Source organism: Fusarium pseudograminearum, chromosome 3 (assembly GCF_000303195.2).
Source record: "Fusarium pseudograminearum CS3096 chromosome 3, whole genome shotgun sequence".
Lineage (NCBI taxonomy): Eukaryota > Fungi > Ascomycota > Sordariomycetes > Hypocreales > Nectriaceae > Fusarium > Fusarium pseudograminearum.
The window spans coordinates 2939762-2962187 of record NC_031953.1 but is presented as its reverse complement, the minus strand read 5'-3'; the positions used below and the strand labels follow the sequence as shown (position 1 = coordinate 2962187).

The 22426-nt window shown below is 51.1% G+C and overlaps 8 protein-coding genes across 8 annotated transcripts, besides 3 other annotated features; 4 read left to right on the top strand and 4 right to left on the bottom strand.

Annotated features, from left to right (window-relative positions):
* Positions 1-143: 143 nt before the first annotated feature.
* FPSE_06239 (uncharacterized protein) lies at positions 144-1772 on the top strand (the record flags this gene model as incomplete). Its single annotated transcript, XM_009259357.1, has 3 exons — positions 144-152; positions 255-900; positions 955-1772. 3 exons carry the CDS (start codon positions 144-146, stop codon positions 1770-1772), a joined length of 1473 nt encoding a protein of 490 aa, XP_009257632.1.
* A 697-nt stretch (positions 1773-2469) lies between these two features.
* On the top strand, positions 2470-4864 carry FPSE_06238 (uncharacterized protein; the record flags this gene model as incomplete). Its single annotated transcript, XM_009259356.1, has 2 exons — positions 2470-3096; positions 3143-4864. 2 exons carry the CDS (start codon positions 2470-2472, stop codon positions 4862-4864), a joined length of 2349 nt encoding a protein of 782 aa, XP_009257631.1.
* A 962-nt stretch (positions 4865-5826) lies between these two features.
* FPSE_06237 (uncharacterized protein) lies at positions 5827-7419 on the bottom strand (the record flags this gene model as incomplete). The annotated part of the gene is made up of 2 exons (XM_009259355.1): positions 5827-6052; positions 6104-7419. 2 exons carry the CDS (start codon positions 7417-7419, stop codon positions 5827-5829), a joined length of 1542 nt encoding a protein of 513 aa, XP_009257630.1.
* Positions 7001-7090: a microsatellite.
* Positions 7420-11764: 4345 nt separating the features above from the next.
* On the top strand, positions 11765-12478 carry FPSE_06236 (uncharacterized protein; the record flags this gene model as incomplete). The annotated part of the gene is made up of 3 exons (XM_009259354.1): positions 11765-11792; positions 11843-11884; positions 12285-12478. The coding sequence occupies 3 exons, from the start codon at positions 11765-11767 to the stop codon at positions 12476-12478; spliced, it is 264 nt and encodes an 87-aa protein (XP_009257629.1).
* Positions 12479-12825: 347 nt separating this feature from the next.
* Positions 12826-12848: a microsatellite.
* A 56-nt stretch (positions 12849-12904) lies between these two features.
* Positions 12905-16661, bottom strand: FPSE_06235 (uncharacterized protein; the record flags this gene model as incomplete). The annotated part of the gene is made up of 3 exons (XM_009259353.1): positions 12905-14715; positions 14765-14839; positions 14888-16661. The coding sequence occupies 3 exons, from the start codon at positions 16659-16661 to the stop codon at positions 12905-12907; spliced, it is 3660 nt and encodes a 1219-aa protein (XP_009257628.1).
* Positions 14105-14128: a microsatellite.
* Positions 16662-17897: 1236 nt separating the features above from the next.
* On the top strand, positions 17898-18707 carry FPSE_06234 (uncharacterized protein; the record flags this gene model as incomplete). The annotated part of the gene is made up of 1 exon (XM_009259352.1): positions 17898-18707. The coding sequence occupies one exon, from the start codon at positions 17898-17900 to the stop codon at positions 18705-18707; it is 810 nt and encodes a 269-aa protein (XP_009257627.1).
* Positions 18708-19066: 359 nt separating this feature from the next.
* On the bottom strand, positions 19067-19614 carry FPSE_06233 (uncharacterized protein; the record flags this gene model as incomplete). Its single annotated transcript, XM_009259351.1, has 3 exons — positions 19067-19159; positions 19216-19502; positions 19554-19614. The coding sequence occupies 3 exons, from the start codon at positions 19612-19614 to the stop codon at positions 19067-19069; spliced, it is 441 nt and encodes a 146-aa protein (XP_009257626.1).
* Positions 19615-20475: 861 nt separating this feature from the next.
* FPSE_06232 (uncharacterized protein) lies at positions 20476-21903 on the bottom strand (the record flags this gene model as incomplete). The annotated part of the gene is made up of 1 exon (XM_009259350.1): positions 20476-21903. The coding sequence occupies one exon, from the start codon at positions 21901-21903 to the stop codon at positions 20476-20478; it is 1428 nt and encodes a 475-aa protein (XP_009257625.1).
* Between the last annotated feature and the right edge of the window lie 523 nt (positions 21904-22426).

Below are 22426 nucleotides of genomic sequence, written 5' to 3'. Positions count from 1 at the left end.
TCCAGGATTTCATCATCTCTCCCCTATTCTCGTCTACGACTCGTCGACCTAATTTCATTACTCTTTTCTTCTCTCGATAATCCTGGAATTACACCCTTCCTCCTCTTCTCCTTCAACCAAATAAACATCAAATTTCACCCAATATGTCTAATGTAAGTCACATCTGCATCTGCGTCTACGTCTGCACGCACTATCCTGCGCATGACGTCCGCCTTTGCGCCTCAACCACTCATGCTAACAAAAACCTCCAACAGGATCCAAAACTTCTCTACGCTGTAGAAGGCATCAATGCCTATCACATCACCAATGGCAAAGAAAAGCCCCTCACTCCTTCGGGGCCCCAGACGCTGTCGCTTCTGATGGTCCCGACCTCATCTGGCTTTGTTGAGCCTGCAGGAAATGGCTCCGGCGAAGAGGACTTTTACCTTCACCTTCATCTCCCTCCCGAGCTTGACCTACCTCTTCCCGCCACGACCCAGATCTACCACCAGCCTCCTACAAGCTACTTGATTCCTCGTTGGGACCTTGGCCCTGATAGCGGCGCCTTTACACGCATCGAATTCCCTCCTGCCAACTCTCGGTCCGGTGTTCAGGAAGATGTCGACACTTTCGAGACTATCCTTGCCCAGTGCACTGCTTTCCTCGAACGCTCAGCTCCTCCTCACCCGCCACGATCCTCCGAAAAGGCACAGGCCAAGGCACGCGAAGCTGCTGGGGAACAGCTCCCTGCTTACAACCCAGCCGACTACACTCCTGGGGAGAATTATGCTCAGGGTAGCCAGAGCGCAAATAGTGCCGGCCGAATCGTTCTTATCGACGAGGAAGATGGTAGTGTTCTCGGAGAATTGACCGACAGCTATCAGGTGGTGGAAGATAAAAGGATCAAGCCTGGTTCCAAAGGTATGTACTGGGAACTTCATAACAAATAGCCTTCAGTTGCTAACGTGCGTACAGAGCCCGTCGAGATTTCCCTTCCTACCGATGGTGGCCAGAACATCTCTGTCCAGCCTGCCTCGCAGTCATGGGCTGAAATGGACATGCACCCTGCGTACAAAAAGTCAACTCTTGTAAGCAGCGCAAGCAAGGCGTCTCGGCTCATCGTTACCACATCCGACATTGTTTCCAGAACGCTCCAAAGCCAGGCCGACAACTTTACCCAAAAGACAAAGCCCAATGCCAAGCCTGTCACCTTTGCTCCCACTACACACGAACATATTCGCCGAATCAACACATTTTCCAACAGGGCAGCTACTTTCTCGGCCACTACGGTCGGTACCATCGGTAACTTGGCACAGAATCTCGGTGCAACCGTCACCCGCCGTAAGGATGGACGGGCTAGAGGCTACGACAAGGACGGCCAGGCGATTGACACCTATAAACCAGGTGTGCTCAACAAGAGCTTGATGGCCTTCAACACTGTTGTCGATGGCATCGAACAGGCTGGTCGCACCCTACTTACTGGCACATCATCCAGTGTGACAACTGTTGTTGGTCACCGCTGGGGTGCTGAAGCTGGCGAGGTGTCGCGCAACCTTGGTGGCGGTGTCAAGAACGTTGGACTCGTCTACATTGACGTTACAGGTGTGTCTCGGCGTGCCATTCTCAAGAGTGTCGCAAAGGGCATGGTGGTGGGTAAGGTCAGGGGCGGCGGCGAGATTATTGTTGGTGGTACAGACAACGAGCTCATCGAGGCAAGACAAGGCAATGGACAAGGGCCACAAAGCACATATGGCGACAATGTCAGCGTCGCCAATGGCAAGAAGCCCGCTTAAAGGATCATACCGAAGGGAAGATAATGGAGTAGGTGTTGCTTATGACTTGGTTTTGGTGCGGTTCACTTGAGCTTTTGGGCGACAATGCGGTTTGAGCAATAATGCATTTTGAAAAGCCACTGTATTATTTTTAAATAGGAAATATTTGCATTGCAAGTGCTGATGAATAATGAAAAATAACTAAATCCTTATACTCAAATGGTGTAAGTGATATGATCTGCAAGATACGGTACAGTATGTGTTCCATGGAACGTGTACGGTGTGATCGCGGGGCAGTAGCTGCCATCGCGTCGCGCCTAGAAGAGCTTCACTTTAAGTCGGTCGGGTCTACCAAGAAATATTGTCCATGGCGCGCAATGTCAAGGACCAATTTATTACAAGATCACGATATCCCAGTCGTTATATCATCTGAGCTCGGCTGAATATCGCCCATTGAACCATATAGAGCTCCGATATCTCATCTTTGGGGTGCTTCAAAGGGCAACCTCTCCATAACAATCTGCTGCCAAACGGACAACTGACTGGTTCATGTGCCGTTTCGAGCTTGTCGGGGTCATCATAATTATTCTTCGTGATTTTGGCGATTTCATTAAATCTAGGAAAGCCCAAGACCGGTGCGTTTCTACCATCCTCGGCCTGTGATGCATGACCGCTAATTGTATTCAAGATCTCCCCAGCCAGAACCAGAACGAGAACCATGCTCCACGAAATCCTCCTCTCCCTCTCGGGACACCCATCCCCTCTCCTTCGACCCGATACCGCTCAACCGCATGCTCTATCCGGTATCTCGCCCGCCGAGCGGCAACTCCTCGCCTCAGCCGCCCATCTAAGCGAAGTCCACATCAAAGTCATCAGCTACACGGCCCAGGTAGCAAACTCGCACTCATCGACCATCTGCCGAGCCGTTGCGACAGCCATTGACTCTATTCACCTAGCTGCATTTCAACGCAAAGTCCTTGACGTCGAAGAGAGCATACTGCAAGATGATCCGGAGCTGGTGGGAGCGTACAACATTGTACCTCTAACGGCTGTCATGAGCGAGTTCAAAGACTGGACTAGGAGGATGGACTGGCTATGGGAGATGGTGCAGTTCATGCTGGCCAAGGATAAGAAAGGCGAGGTGTGCCATGGTGCACAGCTCATGGACCGTCTACGACTTGAGCTGCAGAGTGGTTATAGGGACGTTCAAGAGACGGCTTTGAGTCTTGTTGCTGTTGCCGAGACTGCATGGCTGAAGCAGGTTTCTGCATGGATCTTGTACGGCAGACTTCCAAGCTTTGGAACTGAAGACTTTTTTGTACAAAAAGTGGAAGCGTCTGAGGAGGTTAGTTTGGGCGCGGGCTCTAATAAGGCATTGCTAACAGATTTAGGAGTATATATCACGATCGAGTCTATTGCCTGCCTTTGTGACACCGGGCACAGCTTCATCTATGCTATTTATCGGCAAGTCGCTAAACCACATCAGAGTCAAGAGCAATATAGACTCGGGACTACGTGGTCTGGATCACTTGTCGTCCAAACTACAAGAATTGTCGAGTCTCACCTTTCCGCTAAAAAGCACCAGTTTCTCAAGAGCCATCATTGCCGTGCGGATATCCTTGTCCGAGAACACACTCCAGAAACTCCTTCCACTGGCAAAGGTGACAGAAATGCTGCAATTGCTTAGGGACTTTTTCCTGCTGGGACGTGGTGAATTTGCCATGCAATTGACCCATGAGGCGGATGAAAAAATTCGCAGTCGATGGAGGAGAGCGGACAATTTGGCCTACGAAAAGGGCGATGGTCTGAAGAACGTGACGGTCAAAGAGGGAGAGGTCGCTGCTGTTCTTGCCAGGACGTGGGCTGTCTTAGCATCCATGCAGGGCCAGCACGCTGAGGAAGACGAGCAACTTGAACTTGCTCGAGATCTCTTGCGACTCAACCTCACAAAGAGCAAGACAACAACACCATTGGGTTCTGGTTCTGGACTCAGCCGAGAGGCTGCGAACCTATTATCTGAATCACCATTCCGCAATCTCCTATTCTCTGTCCCCTCTCTACTATCTGTCCAAATACCAGCGCCGCTGGACATGGTCCTATCCCCATCAGATATCCAGATCTACTCGTGTATAAACGCTTATTTGTTATCAATGCGAAGAGCGCATATTCGACTTACCGATCTATGGAAGATTACATCCCTGCGACGCCATCATCCAACATCAAGAGGTGACCGGGAGCAGATCATTCTTCTTCGAAAGAGATGGACAGCACGATCTTCGTCAATGCGCAGCTCATGGACAACTGCCAGTGCTGCCATTTTCTTTCTTGCCGAAACAGAAGCCTACCTTCAGACAGAGATCGTAGCTGGGCTATGGGAGGGTTTCCACGGGTGGCTGACAGCCAATGACCCTGAACACGGACGGTCTAGAGCACCAACACCTACTAAATTCCCAGATGAGTCCGGGAATGTTGAAGGGGAGGGTGAAGATGACGATGACATATGGCTAAGCGGCGAGAACAAGGCCGCGACTCAAAACGAAACCTCTAAATCATCAGACTCAACTCCTCCCCAAGATCCTCAAACTCTCTCAACAGCACATCGCCTCTATCTACGTACCCTCATCCACCGTCTACTCCTCACTCAGCCGACATTCACGCAACCTCTCTACAATCTCCTCATTCACATTGATCATCTTGTTGCTCACCTACACCGTTTACATGCTATCTACACCTCTATTGATCTTGAGACAGACGCCGGTGTAGTCGATGCTTTTGTCGATCTCGAGTCCGAAGAGCGCGACGTCAAGCGTCGCCTCCACGACATTGAATCCCGTGTCCGCTCAGGCATAGAGGATGTCGTCGCTGCACTGCGCGCACTCGAGTCTGACCCCATTTTCACAGCAGAGTGGGAGGGCGACACAGCTCCCCCCACTGCAGCTGAAGAGTACGACGAAGAGGAGGAGCGGCAGGGTAGGGCACGGGACACAGACGATGCAGAGGAACGTGGTGGCTTCACAGCTGCTAGGGTTGGCGGTATCAATCGTCTGCTCATGAAGCTTGACTTTGGCACCTGGTTCGGCAGAACGGACGGGCATGGTGTCGAGCAGCAGTAAAACCAACGGCCTGGCATCTTTTACGATATACAGCCATATGGACGATGTCGAAAGTCAGAGGGCCACGTCCAAACCGATAGGCTAGACCTACATGGACGTCAACGACAGACTGCAGACTGCCAAATCAAGGCATGCCTGCAGCAACGAAAAGCAATGGGAGGCGAGCCGGACGTTTCCCCCGCGTCTGTGGCGTTACGGTAGCACGATTGCCCACGTCCCCAGGAGCTTCTCGACCTGGGATGACAAGGGTGACTTGGAGTGCATGAGGGTTTTTCTATGCTGATGTACGGATGTACGGGGTCAATGATTGACCTATACCAATGAGCCGTCCAAATAGACACATGACCCATCTGTCCAGATTTTGTGCAGTACCATAAGGGATTGATCATTTTCAGCGCTTGTGTCAGCTCATGATTATATATCATTGTGTGCACTTTAGCCTGATCTGCAGTCAACTACTCTGTGTATGGTCCAGTAATGCATAAATGATTCAATTCGTTCCGAGACGTAGCCATTTTCATATCTGGGGTCGGAGGCGTAGTCCAATCCAGTGTTAAAAAAAAGATGCAGGTGGTATGTACCAAGCCGAGCCAGGCCATCAATCCTAGGGTTCCCATTTCTCATGGCCCTATCCCAAAACTCCAAAGCGCCTTGCTTGCTGATACCATGGGGATAAATCCTGTATCCCGCAGATGCCTGTTCAATACCTCGCAGCCCTACAAGTCTGTGGAGGGCGTGGGCAGATAGAAAAACAATAAAATGTAGAATATATACACAACCGTTCTTGACGGGAAATACAAATGTTAAAACAAAACAAGTAGACTGAGTATGAATGTCATCTTGTCGATGACAGTAAACTGTGCTCTCGTGTTCCATAGCAAAAACAACGAATCTGATTAAAATATTCAAAAAAAAGAATACCAGAAGGTGATCGATTGAAGTTATTGGAAGTTGCTTGCATATTAGTATGCTGCAATAGGCTTGCGGCCAAACCTCAACGAGCCACGGCTTGAAGAGTGCTCTTCTGAGTGGCGACGTTGAAAGAAGCTGGGCATGAATGAGCGAGGGTTGGAGTGGTTCACATCGCCAATGTCCCTGCGAATGGCACGGTGCGAAGGCTTCTTTACTTGCCATCGCTCCTTGATGCAATCGTCGACAAGGGAAATGAGTCCGGTGGAAATAATCACACTAAAGTTCTGTTAGTTCAGGCTGCTGTAAAAGGGGTACGAGAATACTTACTCAGCCACGTCTGTGATGGCATCGATAATGCTGCTGTCGCTAATCCAGATGTAGCAAGGAGTAACCCAGGCACCAGCCATTTCGTCGTCGAGAACTTGATTGGGGCTGCGCATTTCGGGGACGATGTGGGCAACAGGTGCGCCATGGCCGTCTCGGACAAGGTGAAATGAGACAACATTGAGGTTCTTGTCAATGACACGTTTCCAAGCATACGTGTGACCCCACCACTCAAACTCATATCGCTTGTTTGTGCGTCCACCTCGTCGCGCAATGTCTACGCGGGCATAGTTGCTGAACTCGAGCTTGATACGGTTGGTGGGTACCATTCGTGCCTTGGGTTTGGGAACTTGTGAATCGGATTTCTCGGTTTGGTGTGAGCCGGACCAGACGGAAGCGTTGTCGGAATGTGTCGAAGCGCTGGCTGCGTTGTTGTGTTTGAAAATCGAAGAGTTACTAGAGGATGGTCGGTGGAAAGGAGTCGTCATTGTACGCACGGCTGAGCTCATTGACCGTTGAAGGGCGGGTCGTGCTGCAGCAACAGTACTGATAGGTGCTGGGGCATATTCTCGTTTGGAGTTGCAGACCTCTCGTCCAGAGTCCCGGCAATAGCGACGCAGTGAGAACTCTCGGCGAGCGAGGTCGTGCATGCGGAGATGGAATAGCTGAACCGCAAGTGTCCGTCGGGTATGCCCAAAGGGGACAACAGTATCGACACGAAGGTTCATGTTGCCATCCGAGGTGCAATCGTCATGACGTACGGCAAGTCGATCCAGCGAAGGAAATAGATTGGCAAAGTCCTGAGGTGTTGACGGCCGACACGGGCGTTCGTTTGAGGTGCCACGGTAAGGAGGCAGCACTGGAGGGATATGAAGTGATTCCGGATCTGACAGAATAAAATCCTTATCTGCCTCCTCCTGGTCATCCTCCCCGTCATCTTCGCCGTCGTCGTCACCACTTTCCTCGTCTTCCTCCTCCTCGTCGTCTTCGGTTTCGATTTCCACATCCTCGCCGCCTACGGGCAAGTCACGGCACAGGGGTGCCATCTCAGACAAAACCGAGTCGTATGTGGCAATGGAAGAAGAAGATGCAGTGTCGAACCTTTGCTCAGATGCCTTCATGGGCGCTGTCGACTGGCGGTGTTGGGAAACATCGAGAGCTTTGTTATTTGATCCGGAAGCTGAGTGGTAGGATGTGGGTGCTGTTGATTGAGACGCTTCTGAGAAGTAAGAGCCGCGGCGTGAATCAGAGTCTGAAGGAGCAGGGGAACTGCTGATGACAACTTTGCGTTGCCGCCGTAATGATGGATTGGGCGTCATCGTTTGGTTTGTTTCAATTGAATAAGATATAATGTTGCGCGATCCAGGTTGATGTTGTGAACAAAATATAGTTCAGGAGGTGTTGGAGTGGTTTCAATAGTTAGCGTTGGGAAGGGAACAGTTTAAGTGATGATGTGGCGTTGTGTGCTTGCGGTTAAATAATGCAGAGTGTGGGGTATATGACACAGCCAGAGTCGGTAAGGTTGAGTCAGAGCATATAGACGTTGAATTGTCAGTGTTGTGAGTATGAAGAGAGGCAATCACAAGGGATATATCTTCTTCAAGTCGGTTCTGCCTTGATATGGATGGTAGACTAACAGACGTTGGTAGAAGGTGGGGAGGGGGGCTTATTTGGTACCGAGCCTGACCTTAATACGCAACCAGTGGAGCTTAAGATGCCAGGGGTGCAGTAAGACGTGTGCTGTGCTCAGGCATGGATGGACTCGAGGCCACATCAGGAACCTAGTCGATTCTCCCAGGGCCCAGGCGGAACGGACCACTTTGGGGCCACCTATCAACCCGGACCGCGGCGGGGAGGGAAGAAACACCTCGCTCCGGCCTCAGGCTCGCCCATTTCATGGTTAACGTTCAATAGCCACCCCCTAGTGCCTCTCGTTGCAGCCAGTGGTGACACTGCTGCAACGTTAGCATCTGTTGGGTGGCAGAGTTTTAAGTGAGCAATATCTGCTCATCGAGTACTGCATTGCTTTCAAGGCCAACGGCTGGAGAGACAGTTGGGATGCAGGCGATGCCATGAAAATAACTTGGTCATATTTGGGGAGGCGATTCCAACGGTAAGTCAATCCCAGACGATCCATTCCACCTTTGACGCACACACGCACGCACACAAGCAACGAGGTCGAATGTCTAATAGAACACAACTGCAGTAGTCGTTTGTAGTGGGAAGTAGGTAGATGACTCTGGACTTCTGTTCGTGGGGGACGGTCGAAGAAGCAGAGTGCCCCGGATGGAATCCCTAGTGCGCATCGGTCACTGCTCGGCCACTAAAATGAGCGTGAGGGTGCGCGTGTGAAGACGTTGCGACGGTGTACTGCCCAGGGACAGGCCACAGCCGGGGGTGCGATGGCTGTCGGATAGCTCATGTCGAGCTCATAGTCACACCATGGGTGGGCTGTTGCCTCGTCCCGTCGATTCGGTCTTCCTGGGGTGATGGGGGTCAATCGTTTCTCGTTACGGTCGCGAATTCCCAAGCCCGCCGATCGATGGGATCTCACTGAAATAGTTGTCGATCAAGTCAAGTCAAGCGCGTGTTGGCGCAGTCCGTCCTGACTGTCAATTACAGTAAGCTTATTGCTAGACTGCGCCAAAGATGTCGCTTGAAAACTCTGTACTTTGGTATCAAATGTGGTCTCGCCAGAATTGAATAATCAATGTGTCTGTACAGAGTAACTCACGATGCTTTTTTGTTTTAGAGTACGAAGCTCGGGGAGGACCCTTAGTACCAAATGTTACCGTTCCCCAAGTAGTTACCAAAAACCCGCCAATCTCTTGTGACCACGCATAGTTAGAGTCAGAGCTAGGAGGTAGTTAGCTGTGTTCACTTCTCTTTTCTTACACTTTCCCCCGAGGTCATAGTGGAGCAAGCATGTTTGAAATGAAACTCGACTCGTCGTGCGTTGGCTTGCGGCCCAGTTATTGCTCATTATCTATAAACCAAACGAGTAATATGCCCTGAACGTCTCAGGCTGGCGGGTTTCTGGGATAAGTCCCGGCTGGTCCAACGCTGCGCTGCACGACAAATAACGGTAGAGAGGCCCGGTAAGGCAACGGTTTGTTGGGTCATTGTGAAGTATTCTCATGATGCGAAAGTGAGGTGAGGAATAAGTCACGATGCAACTCGCGCAGTTTCCCTGCTCTCTGGGGCTTATTTCCTGTTTCGCCTAATCCATTATTCGTACCTTCCCTTAAGAGTTCGTGGTGTCTTGCATGGGAAGGAAGGTGTCAGTTGCCTCCCACAAGCTTTCAATTTACACACCTCAGGCATCACATATCGCAGAATAACTCCTCAGGCTCTCTCAATGTCTGCCATGTCAACCTATGTGCCATGTTACAATTTCAAAAATATTGGAGTTAGAGGGACTTCATGACTGTCTGTGTTCCGCGTCACATCAAATCCTTACATTCGTTTTTAGGGTAGGTCGACGTCCCCTTCGCCCTCCACTTTGAAGTCAGCTTCCACCAACCAAGAGTAGAATCAACCATCCAAGTTAGTTTTTACTTTAACACTTTTGGATATTTTGGCTTCTCTCCTTGATCCAGAATGTCTTGGAGGCACCCCGGTGACCCCGGAATCTCATATGCACAACCGATTGGATCCATGGCATCTCACCTCTTCGTCACTTCTCGCCTAACGATTGCACCGAATCTTTAGTTACCGTTACCGTTGCCGTGGCTTTTCGACCATGGCAGAACGCGTCAGCCTTCTCTACCCACCGTGTTTGCCTCATGAGTATGTTGAAGTGATGGTTTCTGTGCTGGCAATGTCGGTGACAAGGCTGCAACGACGACTGAGCTATGACTGAGCCACCAGGGTTTTTTTATCATTGCCAATAGAGACGGTCAGGTTGCAGATGGCCTCGACTCCGCCTTAGGCCTAACTTCTTAGTGTCGAACTGCTACTATTTGGGGACCTGTCATGACATGGGTCAGTTAGGCAAACGAGCTGCTCCAGCTGTTACTATGCACATGCAGCAAAATTCCTCTCCACAGAGCCACAGTTTACAACACCAGCCTTGACGATCTGTCTGCTGCGCCAAATGGACAGAGTTGCCAAAGTGCCACATTGCGACTAACAAGGCACTGGGCCGTCCCTCCCGCGCGCAGCGGGTCAGCCAACTCAAAGCTTTGCTGGCCGTTGATATTCGGATGACGATACATGTTTAAAGGCTGTTGGGCTGAAAATACAACATTGCAATGCATTGATGCTTTGTGTCATTCTACCATGTCAATTGAGGAACCAGAATGGGATTTGACTCATGGTATTTCACATTCCACAGAAGCCGATATTTATTGACACGCAGGGAAAGCCCTGTTATCAAAGTGGGAACCCAACTCTTGCATCGTGAAAACGCCCCGATGTGTAGGACTCGGGACGCCACGAACTCTTAGTATCTAGGTTTCATACAACACATTCTCATCAAGTTGTCACACGGTCACGTCTTTGGTTCGAATCTTGCAGAAAATGCTTTACACAAGCGAGAAATTCTTCAATTTGGGCCCGGCCAGTGTGTTCCACCCTGCAGCCCCCTCTCACGTCCCCATTTACATCGCACGCGCTGAATATGCGCGTTGACCACCACCAATATGACCGACCCATCGAGATACAGTACTTGCTCATGTGTTGACCGCCGATTCGCCCTCGTGAGCTTCATCCCTTGTTTGATAGGTATTTTGGCCAATCGAAAGACCCATGGTTCTTTTCTAGATCGAACGAGTACCCTGAAAATCGTCCAGAGTTAGTGCAATCGTCAACTCATCAACTTCTCATCTTCCTTGGCGTTGCGTGCCTGTGCCTGACCACCATGAGGCCGCAATGCTAAACCGCAGTCCTTCTGCGAGAAGCTTGGGGGCGGACTCTCGCCATACTGCGCTGACCCGATCGGAGATGGTCTATTGCCGTTTTGGACGACGTACACGAGCTGGAGTTGGACCATCCTCGATGAACCACTTATCGAGCTCTATGTCGTCACTGCAACATGTTTGGTAAGCTCCAACTCTGGAAGGTCACCGATCTGACCTCACTTTATCGTCGGACTTGTCCAATCTCAATCAATTCAACCTAAGCCGCGTCTTAGCGCAGTTGATATGTTTCCTCACCCAACCTTTCGCTACTGCACCTATCCGAGACCAGCAGGTCGGATTGATGCAATGCTACGGGCACTAAGCTCGCTACTGCACAGTTGCTTAATCGAGAAGTTGACAGCATCATGGCGCTTACTATGTAGGTGATTGGTATCATGACAAAAGTCTCAAGTAAAGTCAAATACGCCAGCGTCAGGCCTCAGAAATGATAGCCGCCAACAGCAGTATAATATCGAGATTCAAGTATAGCTGTCTGGTCGAAATTCAGGCTGAGGGAACATGACGTCTCACTTTGCGCCTGAAAAGCTCCATTTTCCCACGCCTCACTCACCTGCTGGATATTAAGGCACCGGCCTGTCGGTCAAACATGGGAAATATGCCATTTTCAGGCTCTTGTGGAATGTCTTTCCAGATTGAAAGGACAGCACTGTACGATTCGGGTATGATTCGAATGGACAGACGCCAGTCCTTTCGGATACTACACCAGTTTCTGACACTCTCCTCGTGTGCCCGTGCCTAACAAATGGATGAGAATCAGCCATTTGCTGAATGTAAGTTTCCGATGCTAACGCACAAATTGTCCTATGCTTTTCGTCTGCAGACCATGGCCATCATCTGCCTGCCGCCGCAGGTATAGGAACAGGTGAGCTTTGGACATGGCTTCTGGTTTGGGTATATTCCGTCCCGTCCTTACCATGTAACTCTACCAAGTCCTGTTTATCCGACACTGGCAAGACATCACCTGATTTGCCATCTCACTTGTCATTCATGATGCATATTAGGTTTACTTTTTGAGTTAGAGAAAACCCAACGGCTACTACTATACGGCAGGCCACTTAGCCGGGTTGTTGAAACATAGGCTGTACACATGATTCTTCCATTGCTGTATCTCAATTTGACATGTAGTTTCCTGTTGTCCCAAGCACGTCTATTGCATAGACCCGGTAGCTGTGGGCACCTCTCGCCCATCACCATCTTTCCTTTACGGATGTTGTCTCGTGCGAGTTACTTGTCTCTTGAATTTGTTTGCTTGACTTATGCAGCAACACTGCATGAGTGGTCTGTCGAAGTGTTATCCCTCTTTGATCTCTATTCGACATCCACCATTGAAGATCCTGCTGATCAGAAGCACAGGAAGAAGCATGATGCCTGTTCGGGCTCACACAATGTAACCTCACAAAGCGTAGCCCGTAACAGACTTGACAGAGAGAAACGTGGCCATGAAACTTCTGTGTAGACGGCCGGACCGTGCCTGAAATAAAGCACACGTCTCGGATTCGTGCGAGACCTGCTTGAAGTAGAGACAATGATGGGATTTCAAATGTGTAAGATGCTAAAGTGTTCAGAGGTGTCGGTGACACAAACACAAGACAGAAATGCATCGGTCGATAACATAACCTACTGAATCGAACTGCTTTACACTAACTAAATCTTTCATGTTCCACTCGTCCACCGTCTTGACTGTACGCACCTCTTGCAGTGTTCATATCCTTCTCCTGCATCGCTCTTTAACTCTTAACCCACCACTCAACGCCTGGGGATACAACCACGGCCCATCAGCCTGTCTTGACCCCTTTCTGTTATTCGTCGTCGTCGTCGTCGTCATCATAGACATCCTCTTGCGAAGATAGTCATCACTCTCACTGTGCCGTTTCCAGCTGCACTAAGACTGGCTGTTCCAGCCAACCCAGCTTCGTGGCATAGCGCGCCAGATCTTGACCTCTCCGCTACGCAGATCGTCGAGCTTGAAGCTCTCCACCTTGACCTTTTTGCTCTCACGGCCTTGCTCCCAGGCACGCACCTTCTTCTTGGTGCCGTCCCATTCGGCCACAACAGCGACATGGTCAGGTTTACCAACTTCAGCAGAGTACTTTGCGTGCATTGGGCCGTGCTTGCCCTGGAATTTGGCGTTGCGGATAGTCATAATGTCACCAGCTCGAATCATGTCATTCTGCTGGGTTGATGCGTTGGCCATGTTTGAATATACAAGGGCGCCGTATGCACGAGTTCCGACGGGTGGCAGGACGTCCTTGTAAGGCTTAAGAAGCTCCAAGACAAGACCTTGAGGTGTTCCATCTGCAACAACCGAGTCCTTCTTAGATGCTACTGCCGTCGAAATCTGACGGCCGAAGCGCTCGTAATACTCTTCCATCTGGTCCTGGCGGAGCGGACGCGGTGGGGGTTCGTGACGCTGCTCTAGCTGAACGTCTGATGGATCGTAGGGATCGTAACGGACGGTCAAGCAAGTTTGTGAGTAATCTTGATATAGGATGGAGATTTCGCGAGTGATGGTCGTTTGTTGCCCTTCGTTCGTAGATGTCGTCTCCTCAGCCTCAAAGTAGATGTCTTTACGGCCTTGGAGTACAGGCGGCACTTGGTTAGCTTGCTTCCACCATCCACTCTGTATAGCCAGGTCCATGTCATTGGCAATGAAACCCGACTCCATCGACATTGAAGGGCGGTGCATGTCCATCGACCGTCTATTTCCAGCAGCAGCTCTTGATATGTCAAGGGATTGTCGGTTAGAAGTGCGACCAGGAACAGCTGGGGGAGGAGGTCGCCTGTCAATAGGAGAAGTAACAGAAGGCGAAGGAGGGAAATCGGCCTCTTCCTCAATCTTTGGTGTTCTAGGGGCATACGCATGTCCTCCAGGAGGCGCCGAGTAGTTGTATGGGTCATAGTCCTCATCTGGACGAGGCGACTGCGGTGGTAGTGGATAAAGGAAATTAGCAGGAGGTGGAGGGGGTGGTGCTGCGCGTGGCACGTCGACTGACGGTCGCCTGTCTGCAGGAGGGGGCGGCGGAGCAGCACGAGGTATATCCACAGATTGCCGCTTGTTCTCTGGCGACGACTGTGAAGGACCAGGAGGAGGAGGAGGAGGAGGAGGTACAGCTCGGGGAGCTGCCGCAGAAGGAACAGGAGGCGGTATGTTGGCTGGAGCATCAGAAAGGGGAGACAGAAGAGTATTGTCGTCCAAACTCGAGCCACGGGCGTGCGACTTCAAGGCGTCCTTATGGGGGACTGAGGAAGCAATATCAGTGTCATAATCACCCTCGTACTCGGTAAGCTCCTCAGCCTGCTCCTCACCAGCCTGGGCAGGCCCTCTAGGCTGTGTCTGGAAATCTTGAGTCGACTGTCGTCGAGGACCACCAGGTGGAGGTGGCGGTGGCGGGCGGCTTTGATTAGGAGGAGCTGGTGCAGAACCTGGAATAGGAGGTGGCAGTCGACTTAATCTGTTACTGGCATTAGATCCGGGAGATGTAGGACTGAAGTCTTCGCGAGTTGGAGAGAGTGGCGGCGATCTTGAAGGCAAGTGAGGAGGTTGAACTGGCGGTGGTAGCATAGGAGGAGACCTAGCAGCAACGGTAGGTGCTTCTCTATCACTATCGCGGCCGCCGGAAAGCTCATCACCAGACTCAGATCCGTCCGACTGGGATTTCGCATCGGCGGGAGGTGCGGGCGGAGGAGGTCGAGCTATAGAGCCATGAGTTTGAGACTTCCTCTCTGGAAGGGGGTTGCTTACAATCGGATGGTACAGGAGGTGGTGCTCCTCGGCTGCCAGGTACAGGGGGAGCTCCCGCGGGTTCTCGCGGAGGAACTGGACAACGTTTAGTATCATCTTGGGCTATTGAATTCGGTCACATACTTGAAGGAGCAGAATGAGGCGCCGGGGTGACTTCACTATCGTCGTCGTCCTTCGGTGTCTCAGCAGTTTCAGGAGCTCGAGGGGGCTGAGAAGGTGCTGGAGGCGGCGGTGCTCGCCCAGCTGCTGGCTCATGTTCCACCTCAGAATGAGCTGGCTCTTCTGGTTTACTTGGACCGCCGAAACCAGGCAGAGGCATCATTGCAGGAACCGGTGGGGCGCCTTGAGATGTCGGCGAGGCTGCTTCGATGCTCTCGTCGATAGAAGTTCGCTCTGGCTTCGGAGGGGGGGCCTTCTTTTTCTTGGGTGGAGGTGCTGGCGCTGACATAGGTCCACCGAACATGCCGTGGAAACCCATACCGCCACTCATTTTGGCCATTCTGGCCCTCAACTCTTCCCTGCGCCTGACTTCGGGGTCGACATCCTCGTCTTCCTCGTCTTCCTCGTCCCCTTCGTCGCTCTCCTGCTTCTTCGGTGCTTCGGAGGGAGGACCGGCGTGCATAGGCAAGCTGGGCGCTCGTGGCGCAATCTTGGATATGCTATCACTATCTTCACGCTCCATTATGTCGTCATTGCCTTCGGTTGTGTCACCAGCGCCTGACATATCTGCCTCATTACCGTCGTGCACATGTTCGACTGCGGGTCCCTTGGAAGATTTACGGCGCGGAGGAGGTGGCATTCGAGTTGTTTGGGGCTCGTCAGTAGATGTCCTAACCTCGGTATCCTGAGTTTCCTTATGCTCGAGGGGAGTTGGAGGCTCTTGAGGTGATGCCTCTGTCTCAGCCGGAGCTTCAGCATGGCCGATACTCTCGCGCTTTTTAACAGGCTTTTTCGGCTTCTCCTTCTTGGCGGCAGCATCGGCATGTCGCGCAGCTTGCTCCTGCTGTTGTTTCTGAAGAAGCGCAATGCGCTCTTTAAGACTGGTAGGTTTGGGTCGATCCTCAGCTTCTTCTCCCTGAGCTTCGGTTGGCACAAGTCCGGCTCGCTCAGCTTGTCCTTGCGTTTCGGCTTCCCGTTCTTTAATTTCGGGGTCCTCGTCGCGCCGATAGACCTTGGCGGTTGGAGTTTGTTGCGGTGGAGGTATAAAAGCGTTGCGGCTTGGAGGAGGAGCTACAAACGGCTTTTTAATAAAACCTGTACCTGAGCCCGCTAGACCACTTGGTTTGAAGGGTGCAACAGGAGGTGCCGCGGGTTTGTTAAAAGCCGCAATGCGATCCTTGAACGAGCTGGGCTTTGGCTTGTCTGATACTGGAGGTGGTCCAGAAGGCTTTGGCTTGGGCGAAGCTGGAGCGGGGGACGGAGGCTCAACGGGTTTAGGAGCTGACGGAGGCCGGGGAGTCGCAACCGGAGCGGGCTTGGGAGGAGCGGGCTCCGGCACAGCCGGGGCAGCTGGTTGGTGAGCGGCGTGCTTCTGTACGGGCTCATAGGCTTCTTCGATCTCGGGCTCGGGCTCGGGTGCAGGCACTGGAGGAGGCGCTTGCTGAACAGGTAGCGGTGGGGGAGAAGCGATATCTTCGGTGGGGTGAGCAGTTTCGGGCTCCTTCTTGGTACGAGTTCGAGATGGACGAGGTGGTGCGGTAGGCTCAAACTTCTCAACAAAGTTTCGAGGGAATATGCCCTCTTGCTTTAAACCTTGGTCGTCAAGGTATTCCCCGCCATACCAGTCGTCATCCTCCACATCGGTTACGGTGATGACTTGATCAATAGCGAAGTTGAGATCGTCCTCATGAGGCGACGAGTACTCGTAGATAGCCTTGACCTTGAATGGCGCGGCCATTTTGCTTTTGATTGATCCTCTGGAAGCTCTCTTGCAGGACAGATGCTGCCCGAGGCTCGGATCTAGGCTGTTCTGCTCGGGGCGTGTGGCTGTATGGAGCACGAAGGTACAGTACGTGGATGGTCGTAGGTCAACAACAGCTCGCTTGGTAGAGTGTGGGGCACGACAGGGGGCGTCGTCAGCCTGTAGGATCGAGCGAGGCGGGGGAGAATATAGTGCCTGAGTTGTTTGGGAGCGCAGTGAAGCAGGAAGACAATTGTACGGTTTTCGATATGTGCTAAGAATTATTATGCGCGATGTTTGGGGTTCTTAAAAAAGAGGGTGCAATGCGATACAAGCGAGCAAGACCAGAGAGATGAGTTGCAGGTTGCAAGGAGGCGGCGGTGGTGTCTAGCGGAGCATAGACCAGACAGAGCCCAATGTAAAGCTGGGGCTTGTCGACGTCAGCGCTACGAGCACGTAAAGAACAAGCCCGTCACTTCGTCTATCTCACGGCTAAAAGTGTTAGGCGCGGTACCTCCGAGTCACGGTACTAACAGTGCAGCAATCTGGTGCCTAGCTCCGATGATAGTCGGCCATGTTGATATTACGATATGGTGATGAGAAATGTGGATGACGGCGATGCAAGACATGTAGCGAATTCAAATATCAATTGCGAGTCCAAGCATTGGGCTTTAATATTTAATTCGTGGGGCCGTAACGTATGTTATCTGCAGTTCGTTGCTGCGGCCGAGTAGTCCGGATGGCAGGCATAACATACTAGGTAGCATAGCATGGCATAAAAACATGGGGGGCTTGTAGAAACACTGGTTCAAAACATCTGTCTAAGCGTAATATCAAGGCATAGAGTAGATGCTAAGAAGCCTGTGAAACTTTGAAACCAGTACTTTAGATGAAAAGACGACCGTTCTTGATGTTGTGCAACAATGCATCATCCATGATGGAACAATCCTTTTGTTTCAATTGGTCCACCAGGTCCTTTCAATCTCCCAAGACCATCATTAAAAATAGCGACTCTTGATCAGTGTAAACGTCCAAGCTTGCACCCATGTTTTTGTCAACTTAGGCAATCCAAGACAAACTCTCCCCCTCCTTCTGTCGAGTGGCTAGTGGCGCCTGAACACCTACAGAGCTAACTGTGGCGGCGGGGCTGTTCTACATATTTCCGAGCTTTCAGACCCAAGTGAAGCTACAATATTGCACATCATTTCTGCAAGATCACAACAATCATACATCATGGCATCAAGCTCGAAGCAACCGCCAAAGGGCATTCTCAAGAAGCCCAAGTCCATCCAAGAGCGAAACGCCGACCCCAAAGAGATCGCTCTCGCGCACGCCAATATCATTCAGCATCGCAAAGACCTTGAAGCAGAAATCCTCGAGAGCTTGGTCATCCTGTCCGAATATCCTCAAGTCCGCAAACCTCCCCATAACGCCTCGAATCCCGCTTCGTCCGACATAGCCGATTTCAAATCACATGTTCGCCTATTCCAGCCCTCAGACTACGACGACCTCATCATTGAACGCAATGTGAATGATCTTTGTGGCTACACTCTCTGCCCTCGACCACGACGGAATATGGGGCCTGGCGGTCAGTGGAAGATTGCTTCCAACGGCAGTATCATGAAGCGCGAGGACCTTGAAAAGTGGTGTTCGCAGCAGTGTGCCCGCCGCGCCCTCTACGTCAAGGTTCAGCTTAATGAAACAGCTGCCTGGGAGCGTGCAGGCATCCCGGATATCGAGATCGATTTGCTTGATGAGGACAAGTCCCAGGAAACAGACGTTGATCGGGCTGCCCGAGAGTTGGGCAAGCTCAAGCTGGAGGAGCAAAGACAAGCTGCCCGTGATACTGCGGCTCTTGCTCTCGAGCGAGGTGAACCTGATGCATCCAAAAGTAAGAGCAAGAAGATCAACATTACCCTTAAGGAGAAGGATGCAAAGGCACCTTCCACAATGCCCAGCAAGCCTGAGGTCTACGACGACGAACATTTACTCGTTGAAGGCTACAAAACGAAACTCAAGCTGGAGGATAAGAAGGAGACGTAGAAATAATTCGGACAGCAATTTTCACAGGATAGGCGTTAGATGGTACATTAGGATAGAACATCACAAGGATAAAAGATACCCCTCATGAGACAAACAGCATTGGTGTTGAGGACCTGATGGCGGTCCTGCAACCCCTCGGCTCAGTCCCTGCCGTGCGAACTGGCCTTGGGTAAGGTCACATTCACAACAAGAGGAGAGAAAATTGGCAATCAAGCGTCATCCCCGGATTTCTCCAGAGAATCGGCGACACCTTGGGGGTCGTAAAGTCTTTCTTTGAGACTATGCACTCACTGTCCTAGAGACGCCATAGTGAAACCCTGCAAATGCTAGACACCCATAAAAATCCCAAAACCATTTTTTTAGTCGCGGCGAGGGCGGTTGCCGTATCGCTGTCCACGCTCGGGAATCTGCTGCTGAGTGACAGGGATAACGTTGACGGGGATAGACTCGAACTGCAAATATTGTTAACATATCGCTCGACTAGTGTCGATATCGGGGGAGAACGTACGCCAAGATGCTTGAGGAGGTCCTTGGTCTCGGTGTCGACGTCGAGCTGGCCACTCTCGGAGTTCTGGGTGAAGTCCAGAGCGGAGACCTCAGGAACGAACTGATCCTTGCGCTCACGCTCCTCCTCCTGAAGCTTGAAGGAGATACCACGGACAGGGCCACGCTGAATTCGCTTCATCAAGTGGGTGGTGTAACCAGCAATCTTGTTGCGGAGACGCTTGGAAGCGATGATGGCGATCTCATCACAGATGCGCTTGTTGGTCTCGAAGTCCAGGGTCAATCTGGGGTCTTTGAATCATCAGTATTGGTTCCAGCGGCCAGCGAATTAACGGCACTCACAGTAACGCTCAATGATGACCTTGGCGGACTTCTTGACGGTCTTGGTACGAACGCGACCCATTTTGGCGGTATTGGACTGTTGGCGTTGGGTGGTGAGTTGATTGAAGTCTGCTGTGAAAAGTTTCGACACATCCGGATAGCATTTTATCAAAATCGAATATTAGTGTGTGGGCGATCACGTGCTGGCACGTGAGACGATTGGCGGGGTACTTTTATGGTTCATGCTCCTAGGACCATCATAGAAACATCTCATCAAGCTACTAACTAAAGCTACCTCTGTGGATCGAAAGCCATATCTACCAGTACTAAACCGTTCATACCGTTAATATATAGTAGGCAGCTTATCTATCGTATATATTAAGATTATATATAATAGAGAAGCAAGTGGAAGCTCACACGATGACAAGAGCACACTTCTGCAGTTAATTTATACTATAACTCTTTTCAAGTTCCTCAGCCTCAATATGTCTTGCTGCCTTGACGTGAACAACTGTGCCCAATTAACTTTATGCAGTCATCATCCATATGTTTGACAGAGGTCCCCAATTGGCGCATAGCTCTAGACCTGTCAAGATATGGCTGTGGACTGTTGTCAACTCTTGATTAGCATTGGTAGAATCGCTGCTTTATAGCACATACACTTACACCACTGTAAGAAATCGCTGACATGTAGATAGATCGGAGTGTTTCCCTGGACAATGGGGAAATGCACAACCTGTTAACACAGCGGCGGGGTTTATAGTTTAGGCTTTATGCCGCTATGTCAACTATTTATACGGCCACCAGTGTATGATGTTATGGCACATGAATAACTTGCTTTAATTCTATTTGTACAGTTGTTTGGTACATTTTTCTCTCCGTCTTGGAGACAATAGATGACATTGATATACAGTGGCTGTTGCCCTTGACCAAACGTGATGTTTTATTGCCTATCATCAAGGCCGTAGTTCCTGGAGCTGCTCACAGCGTCGTCTTCAGGGGCAGCTGCATCCCCACCAAGAAGTTCATCAGCAGCGCGGCCTGTTCGCCAAGTATCAGCCTCCATGTTGATCTGCGTCTTGCTTCGGTTTAACGGGTCGTAAACTCGGGCGCGTCCCTTGGCTTCCCTAGCAATGAGCTGCGCCTCGGGTTCTGCTTCTCGGAGTTGAACCACAACCTTTCCACTGGGATCAACGGTGGCCGTCTCAGGGTTAACATATGCCTTGGCACCACCAAAGGTTGTGGTATCAAGATGCGAAATACCAGTGAGCATCTTCTTGTTGGATGAAATTTTATGGCGTCCAGGATGTCTGATGTTGAACTCATTATCTCCTGGGGGAGAGTCGGCTACGAAACCACCAACACCAAGCTTGGCGGGCGAGGGACCTTGTCTGGGGTACACCACTCGAGAGAGAGTAGGAGTTGGCTGCTTTTGAGGTCCATATACAGGATGGTTCGCCATGTAGGAGTTTGTTCTCAGATAGCTGATACCAGCAGATGGGTGACTGGGAGGTGGTCCAGATTTACCGTATGGGCTCTCAGCAGCTGCGTTCTCCCCGCCAGCTAAAAACGTCTGAAGAATACCAACGGGCTGGCCCAGGGGAGCAAGATCAAGGAACTTGGAGACCAGGCCGTAGAGTGCGGCTCGGTCGTTTCGTAAAGAGCGCACATACTCTATGTACTGTTTACGAGAGACGTCCCATTTGTTGATTTTTTCTGGTATCGCGTTGCCCTGCTCCATGGCAGACTGGGCCATCTTGGCGTTGTGAGACTTGACAAGTCTTCGTAGGAGTACCTGTTGAAACATAGCACGCTTGGGTCGGACTTTCGTTTCAAGGTATTTAATAAATTCGCCCTCGGTCATCCTGGCCAGCCAAGGCCCCTCGAACTTCCATCGCTTATCGTCTTTCCGTCCTTGACGATGGTCGGTAAAATCAAGGTCCTGTTCGAAAACAGACTTGTGCCACGTATCGGTAGTGAATGTCGTGGTGTTTGTGTCCTTTCCTTTAGGAATCGACATGGCAATGCGCATCTCCTGGAACTTTTCGAGCGAAAGGGCGTGGTCGGCGGCAGAAGCAAAGTCGGTTACGCTCTCGATAGAATCGACTTGTTTGACTCGGATAAAGGGTGTTGAGGTTGTCAGGGTGGACTTGAGGGGGAACGGTCGCTTGAATCCCCAGTCACCCTTCTCTCTCGATGCGAGAGGAGACGTGATGGCCTGGTGTTGCGGATATTGTCTTGTCATGGTGGGAGACTTGTGGTCACCAATGTGCAAGTTACTCGACTGAGGTTCAGGCAATGGCTTGGGCAGGGAGAACAGCCGAGATGTCCTCATCAGCCGCGCCCCGGGCGACAATTTACCGTGCACCATTTCGACTCAGAGACCTTTCGGCGAGCTCAATTGGCTTGCCGTTCTGGTATCGTCGTGATGGGCTACAGGCGTATAGCTTGAAGGTGACGAAAATTCGCTGGGGATTGAAGCTGGGCGGAATCTACCGGTGATATCCCGGGCTGGTCTCATTGGCCAATCAGCTCAAACACCGCACCCTGTTTCGATAGGCGGAAAAGCCCCACCAACCCTGCACTGCTAATCGTACCTAGGTTGTAACCTCCGTTTTATAAAAAATCCCAGTCAGCGACTAACACAATTATGAGGGGGGAATGAATGGGTGTTCCTTTTCTTTCTTTAATTTTCAAGCACCTAGTCCAGGTAAACCAAATGCAAATAGGTATCAAGAGGATGGCTTCGTCAGCGTCAAACATCTACAAGTCGCCTGCGTTGACGCACGAGCTTGTTGCAAAATGCTCCGTGAGTCTTTCAGTACGGCGATGGCTTCGTTTAGCTGTCGATCCCTGGGTTGAGATTCACAAGACTAATACATATTTCCCAAGGT